The sequence below is a fragment of the Arachis ipaensis genome, chromosome B03, assembly GCF_000816755.2.
Source record: "Arachis ipaensis cultivar K30076 chromosome B03, Araip1.1, whole genome shotgun sequence".
In the NCBI taxonomy this organism is placed as follows: domain Eukaryota; kingdom Viridiplantae; phylum Streptophyta; class Magnoliopsida; order Fabales; family Fabaceae; genus Arachis; species Arachis ipaensis.
Genome location: NC_029787.2, coordinates 50,637,888 through 50,645,280, shown reverse-complemented (window position 1 = coordinate 50,645,280; position 7,393 = coordinate 50,637,888). Strand labels below are relative to the sequence as shown.

Below are 7,393 nucleotides of genomic sequence, written 5' to 3'. Positions count from 1 at the left end.
AGTGTAGTGCTACCGGAAAGATTGGTTGTCACCGGTGAGTGGCCGGAGACAATGGTAGTGGATTGTGGAAGAAGAAGAAGAGAAGGGAAATGATGGATTGAGAAGAGAAAGAAATTAAAGAAGAGAAGGGGTTGAGAGAAAGGAAAACAGGGCACGACGCGAAGGTCTTAAATTGACTCGCGCAACTGGCGCGCGCGCGCAAGAGAGGTTGTGCCTCAGGCACAAAAGTGGCACAAAGTTAGCATAAGTCTCTGGTTTTTGTACCAGAGTGATTCAGTGAGGTAGGCGCGCGGGCGCGCACCCTGCGCGGACGCGTGCTTGAGGTGTTTTGCCACTGGCGCGGACGCACACTACGCGCGGACGCGTGGGTTTTGGCACAAGGTTGGCCCAATTGTGGCACAACTCTCTGGTTTTTATACCAGAGAAGTCATATTCGCCATTGGCGCGCACGCGCACCGTGCGCTAGCGCGTCGATGGTTAAATTGCCCGAGTGCGTGCAGGCGGCATGTACGCGGACGCGTAAGTGCCTGGCGCGAGTTGGGCACGAAGTGGGCATAACTCTCGGGTATTTGGCCCAAGAGTGGGGATTTGCTACCGGCGTGCGTGCGCACTGTGCACTGGCGCGTCGGTGCCCTTTTTCAAAGAACAAATTTTTGTTTTCTTTGCTTTTGCACACCCTATCTACAAGAGCATTCTTCCTACCCAATAAAATCAGCAAAACTAACATTCCTATGCACTCAATCAGTCACCAAACGATCACAAAACTCACAAGAAATTAAGAATACTAAGAAGGTGGTATAAACAAGGAAGATCTTACCATGGTGGAGTGCCTCCCACCAAGCACTTTTCTTTAACGTCCTTAAGTTGGACGGTCCTTTTCTTAAGCTTCCTCTCTTCTTGGTGCATCCTCCAATATGTACACTTCTAGCTCTCTTGGAGGCTTGCAACCATGATACTTTTTCACTCTATGTCCGTTCACCTTGAAAGTCGCTTCACTTTTGGGATCAAACAATTCCACCACTCCGTAGGGCTTCATCTCCTTCAGCTTGAAAGGTCCTTCCCATCTAGAGCGGAGCTTGCCAGGCATAAATCGGAGCCTTGAGTTGTCACTACAAGAAAAATGACCTATGGCCACGCTTTGAAAGCGTGGCCAAAAGTGGTCAATGGCCACGCTTTTGTGCGGGTGGCATTTGAATAGAGATTTGGCCATGTTTTTTCTCGCCACGCTTCAAAAACGTGGTGAAAAGGGTCAATGGCCACGCTTTTGTGAGAGTGGCAATTGATTAGAGATACGGCCACGCTTTTTTTCTGCCATGCTTCAAAAGCGTGGCCATAGAGAGAAACAGAAACGTTTTGAAAGCGTGGCGACAGGGTTTCATTATGATAGCTTTTATAAAGCGTGGCCATATCTTGGTACTCTTTTGGCATGCTTTAAAAGCGTGGCCAAAAGTTTTTTTATAAAAAAAACCCTAATTACCCACCCCCAACCCAATAACCCTCAAACTTGGCCATCCAAATGCTTCAATCGGGACTCTCTCACTCTCAACTCTTACCGTCACTCTCATCAATGGCAACCCAGGAAGAGCTCAGATCCCCGCCGTCACCAGCACCGCCCTCGTTGCGCCGCTAGCCTCCCCTCCGCCTTGTCTCCTCGTCACCTCTGCCCTAGCATCCAACAGCGTCAGCGTCATTAGCCTCTTACCGTCTCCTCGTCGTTTACGCTATTAGCCTCTTACCGTCTCCTCCTCGATCATCTGTTCGCCGGAGGGCAGCAATATCTTCCCGACAGTGCGACTCCTTCTGCGGCTGAAGGGCGGCATAGGAGGGTTCAGATCGCTGCTTCGAGGGCGGCGATGTAGGCCGGGAAAAAGAAGATGAACAATTTTGACGCTTGCAAGGACATGAGTGGGAGAAGGCTGAGGCACGTGAACCCAGAGAGAGGCTGGAGGAGTGGAAGGCGGCGGAGGAGGAGCGGCGGCTGGAGAAGGTTGTGGAGCAGTTTCTGAAGAAGCAGATGAAGAAAGGTAAGAAGGTTGCTGGCGATGGAGAAGATCACAAGTATGTTGCCAAGTATAGGGAAGAGTCTGAGCGCTGTGTCGCCGAGGTTGCAGAGTCTGTGAAGGAGGCTTTGAAGTCTCTCAATGGTAAGAGAAAGGGTTCTGAAGCTGCACTGGAGAAAGCTGATTCCAAGAAGTTGAAGATATGGTAAATTCCTACTTTCTTCTTTGGATCTTTTTTGTCTACTTGTTTATGTGTAGAATGATTGCGTGATAACTATGCTTGGATGTTTGAATTTGGATTTGGTTTTGATTTTGTATTCTGGTGATTTGGGAAAAGAAATTATTTATTGATAATCTGATATTTATATTTATGGTTTTTTGAATTTTCTAGAATGGGGAAGAGAAAATTGAATGAAAGTGATAGTGACTTAATTCATCAGCTCTAAATTCTTATTGATAGTGTAGAAATTTTCATGGAACAGTTTGCTGTGTATAATTATATGCAGAGCTCATCCATAAAAATTTCAACCCGAACCAAACATACCCTGAGAATTAATTGGAAGTCAATCCTCGTTTGGTGAACTTACAGTCATGTTTCAGGTTGGAGCAATGAGCATCTCAGTATTGCGAAGTGTGTGGCAAATGTTCTGCCTATGCGAGAATTGGGATGGCGAAGTTAGTGTCTGCAATCAACTTGCTAATAGCCTTATGCAATTGGAAGACAGGTTTGATGATTTCATTCAAAAGTTGAAAGAAGCGGGATGCAACTTGCTCTTAGTGTGATTGAAGCACCCACTGGCAATGAGGAAGATAATGACCTTGAATTTGAAAACTTGTCCTGGAATGGATCAGATATGGGTAAGTTTACATTCCCAGCTACTGAACTGGTTACATTTTGCTCAATGCAGTTAGTTCACATGATTTATTGTTACATCATCTATAGTTTTAAGAATCATTCTCTCTTTTATGAACTCATTTTCCAAAGTATTCTAAACTTTTCAGCTTCTATGGGTTAAAGAAAACTTGCAAGAGTCTTGGTCTTTGGTTAAGAATCACCTTCTTCCTCCTACTCCATATTAATCAACCACACGAGAATACTCCTTTTTCAGCAATATAATCATGATTCATGAGTGCATAAAAAAATGATCATTTCTGTAATTGTAGTAAGTTGTAGATAAGCTCGAATAACCTGCAATATTAAAGTAATAATTAAAGTGTGTTCAGCACTGCTGAAACAATGTAAAATCATCTAGCTATCCCATATATCCGTACGGATCATTAGATCTTATCTTATGTTTAGGTTGTTCTTATCTTAATTCTGCCTAATTGAAAGGAAAAAAACAGTTGAGGAGAGAAAAATTTAAAGCAAGAAGATATATACACACAGTTGAGGAGAGAAAAATTTAAAGCAAGAAAAATTGAAAGGAATTGCTGTATACATTTAAACTTTCTAAAGTTTTATAGTTTCTAGTTTCCATGAGCAGACTGCATATGATCACTCACATGTACATTTTCTGAAAGAACTTGATGGAGTTTGGTTTGATCATATTCCGGATATTGTAAGAAATGAATGGTCAAGCTGTACAAAAGGTATTTGTTACTCTTCTTACTGAGGTTGATCCTGATCCATCTTTGTTGGGTAATTTGTCTTTTGGATTAGTTCAATAATTCTAGTATATGTTTAACAAAATTGAAAAAGAGTGCATGCATATTTCCTAATTAAAAAAGGACAAAAGAAAGGTAAAATTCACATTGAACCATTGAAAATTTCATTTTTAGTAGAGTGCAATAGCATCACTTAATCTAGGTAACTAACCCTATTTATCCGGACTAGGCTTTTGTTGTTGTTTAATAACTAAAAATAAATCTAATGCACATCCTTCATATATATTGTATGCAGTTTTGGAGCAATCTTCCCAATATAAAGATCCAATATTTATGTTGGAACTTGTTCTTCCCCAACAATCCACCAATGGTATATTACTTCTTTATGTTCCCCTCATTATATTGAATTGTCCTGAGCACTGATTTCATAATGTGTAAATGAATTATTTTTTTTCACAGGTCAAACATCTTCCTATTTTGCATGGCAAAAGACAGTTGATGCAGTGAAGGTGTTCTAATTTATTCTTTTAAATTGTCTTTTATGGATGATTTTTCTTAAATTACTTTAATGCTCAGAGATGGGTGTCTCTTTCCAATGTTTTATTTTCCAAACCTTGCTCTTGAGTTTTGTCTTGTTTTTTTGAGAGTATACTTTACTGCAAATGTTTCTTTTCTTGTCTTCATGGCAGTTTATGAGCTTTCCTGTTTTATTAAATCTCTTTTAATTAGTATTTTGGTTGACGCTGTTAAATATGTAAATTTGTGATGTTTTTTATTGGTTGTTCTTTGAAAACTCTTGAATCATAATTCTGATACCAATTATTTTTCTAGGCTTTTATTCTCCACTTTCAGCTGAAGACATTTATATTCAAACGTGAGTTGGCAGAGAATCCATTGATTGCCATTTCTAGCAATGATTCTGGAATAATCTGTTCTTCAAATGTTTCTTCTGCTAGCTTTGGGTCTAATGTTTCTTTGGGTAGGCATCGTTCTGTTTCAACTTGTTTGTGCCTCTGGCGTCATGTCTCTTTTTCATTCTCTAATGCTGACTACTGCAGAATCTGGAATACCTTGTACAATTGCATTTTCAAATGCCAAAATTAGAGATGTATATGTAGTACCAATGGTACATAAGAATACCAGAAAATTGCTTCTCACAGAGAAACACCCATTTCGAAGCCGGCATGGGGTAGTGATAACAATTGCTCCATTGGCAGGGTTATGTGTAAGTCAATATCTTGATCGAGTCATCATGTTTTGATTTATTTGTTTTTTCAGTTATTTGCCTCTTTATCTGTTTCACAGCCAACAATAGATAAGGATCACCCCTCATGGTTGCATCTTCGAGTAAGAGAGTTCAACCCCAAGTTGTATGCAACTAAAGCTAAAGGAAATCATCTTAGCATGCCTGATCATTTTGTGGATGGGAGATGGATCCTTGGTTTTCCAGATGCAAAAGCTTGTAAGGATGCTCATTTAGCCATTCTTCGCGAAATTACCAAGCAGAGATCAGCTGTGGAGGCCATTCTTGCTCCATTACTTAATTATGATCTTGGATTAGCTGAAGAAAACAGAGAAAAATAAAGTTGTGATGATGACTGATTGTAGGTTAGTTTACATTCCTCCCTTGTCTTATTGCTTCTTTTTATAAATTTTCTTTATATTTTGGCTTTAAATGTATGAGTCTATAACTACACATGTTATTAATGTACATAATTTTGTAGTGCTTAGTATGTCTTAGGTTCACAAACCAGTACATGTAAATCTGATTTCAAATAGAGATGTTTTTGTTTTGAAAATGAAAACATATTTGGTGTATATAAATTTTGAGTAAGTTAGCATAGAGTTTTAGAAATATGTCTCGGCAATCGAATTGAGAGTTATTGTTTAGGTATAAAACTCCTAAATCATTAGTCAAGAATAACATGATTAGAAATGGCCTTTTGCCACTGTTTAATATAAGCTTTTCTAGAATATGTGAAGATGAAGTGAGTGGGGCCTCTCTTGGCAATTAGACCGGCGAAATCAATAATTACACAGGGGCTACTCTCTATGCAATTATGCATGATATTTCCCGTTCCCTAAAGTGTTTACTCTTTTAGAGATTTTTAAACTTTTCCTTGTGTTATTTTATCATCTCTACATGTATATATTCATTTCTTGTGATGCATGCAGAAGCAGCACTATACTCACCATACTCTCTTCTAAGAGTACCTAGCTTCATGGGGTTATTTTTTATCGTTTTTTCTTCAACCTGCGATTATCCCTGGTAGGAGCAACATGGTCATGTTACTGTATAAATTGGTAGGGAAAAAAAGGAAGCATATGAATGGATTTATTACTATAGTTGAACATATTTGGATTTTTTTTCTGTACCCAATTCTTATTCTGATGCTGGTACCTTTATCCAATATTTGTTTGGTGGATATATAGACTTTCATAAGAATAATTGAGTTGGTGAGATAGGTTGATTTTTAGCTATAATAGCTGAATGGCATCAATATCTTTAAACTTCATAGAATACTCTTGTAATAATCAATTTTTGTGTATTATTAAATATTAATTACAAGCCATGTGATCTTGCACAGTTGATATATCTGGACTAATTACAAAAGCATGGTGAGTTTCATGGGTCAGAAATGTAAATCCTAATGCCTAGTTGCCTACACATTGGTTGAATAGTAATCAACTAATCACTTAGTAAAGTGCTATTTAAACTTTAAAGCTGACAGAGTTAAATGGTTACCTTTATGTGACATGATATCTAACTTTCATCACCTTGTTTTGGCAAGAATAGAGAATGTGTTCACATTGATTTAGTGAATAATTACCAATAAAATTTATTTGTTAAAAAATAATTTATTTATACTAAAAAATATTAAAAATATTTATAATAGAGTCCTGACAAACAAATTCTCAATTCGTTTTTACTGTTTTATTTTTGGCAGAATTTAGTGTAGTTTGTGTTTTTGAATAATTTAATGTAGTTAGTGTACTTATTGCTTGTAAATTGCAGTGGCATTATAGCTTGTAGGTATTAATTAAAATTGAAGGGATGGGGTCCATAAAGGTTGAAGTCAAAAGGAAAATAGAACTGGGTCCTAATGCATTTCCCCATCAGGTTCGTGGCCTCAGATCTTTTCTTGTTTCTTATTCTGTATTCAGTCCACCTTTCATGGTTGTTTGTTTGTTTGTTTATGCAGTTGTGCTGGACCTTAAGTTGAGTTCTCAGCTTTTTTATTGTAATCTTCACAAAACAAACAAGGATTCAGTAATTGAGGAACCTGTTTCTAGCATGGGAGTTTGTCTGAGTGCCCAAGTTAAAGTTGAGAGCCCCTATAGCACTGGTATTCCTTCCTTAATTCTCTTCTTCTTTCCTATGACCCTTTTAAGTGGAAATGCCTTTTACAATAATTGATTTTGGATATTTGTGCTTGCATGTATATCATCCAAGTTTGTCCCTTTATTCTCTTTCTAAGCTTTTGGGCAGAGCTTTGACAAAAAGATCCAAACTGTATTGTGGAGATGCGTGGGAACACAGGAGAAGCGTGAATTTACAATTTCAAGAATTTTATTCTTTAATCTTCTTTTAAAGTTTTTTTACAAGATAACACATGTTTTGGTTTGTGACTTTGAGTAATAGGCTAAAAGAAAATAAAGCTAGTGTTGTCTAGAATGGAAAGTGAAGCTTCAAAATAATTTATCAATTTTGTATCTATTTTTGCCATCTTTTGCAGGTAAAAAAGTTCACAAATATTTCCAAAACAATTATGTATATGATCTAAAGG

General features: G+C 38.0%; 1 protein-coding gene across 4 annotated transcripts; it reads left to right on the top strand.

Annotated features, from left to right (window-relative positions):
• LOC107630514 lies at window positions 1,477–6,955 on the top strand. Of its 4 annotated transcripts, none has more exons than XM_016333671.2 (10): window positions 1,477–2,205; window positions 2,601–2,858; window positions 3,485–3,590; window positions 3,901–3,975; window positions 4,065–4,114; window positions 4,437–4,584; window positions 4,664–4,830; window positions 4,911–5,213; window positions 6,622–6,726; window positions 6,809–6,955. In XM_016333671.2, exons 2-8 carry the CDS (start codon window positions 2,802–2,804, stop codon window positions 5,187–5,189), a joined length of 882 nt encoding a protein of 293 aa, XP_016189157.2. In that variant the 5' UTR covers window positions 1,477–2,205; window positions 2,601–2,801; the 3' UTR covers window positions 5,190–5,213; window positions 6,622–6,726; window positions 6,809–6,955. The 4 variants fall into 4 exon arrangements, with proteins under 4 accessions (XP_016189157.2, XP_020974575.1, XP_020974573.1 ...); XM_021118916.1 differs by having other exon boundaries at window positions 4,437–4,479; window positions 6,809–6,846; XM_021118914.1 differs by having other exon boundaries at window positions 2,507–2,858; window positions 6,809–6,846.

Excerpts from the sequence above, each read along its gene's own strand:
- LOC107630514 (XM_016333671.2), top strand. The coding sequence starts at position 2,802 with ATGAGGAAGATAATGACCTTGAATTTGAAAACTTGTCCTGGAATGGAT. Across the intron at positions 3,591-3,900 it reads ATGGTCAAGCTGTACAAAAG|TTTTGGAGCAATCTTCCCAA; the intron begins GTATTTGTTACT and ends TATTGTATGCAG. Across the intron at positions 4,115-4,436 it reads AGACAGTTGATGCAGTGAAG|GCTTTTATTCTCCACTTTCA; the intron begins GTGTTCTAATTT and ends TTATTTTTCTAG.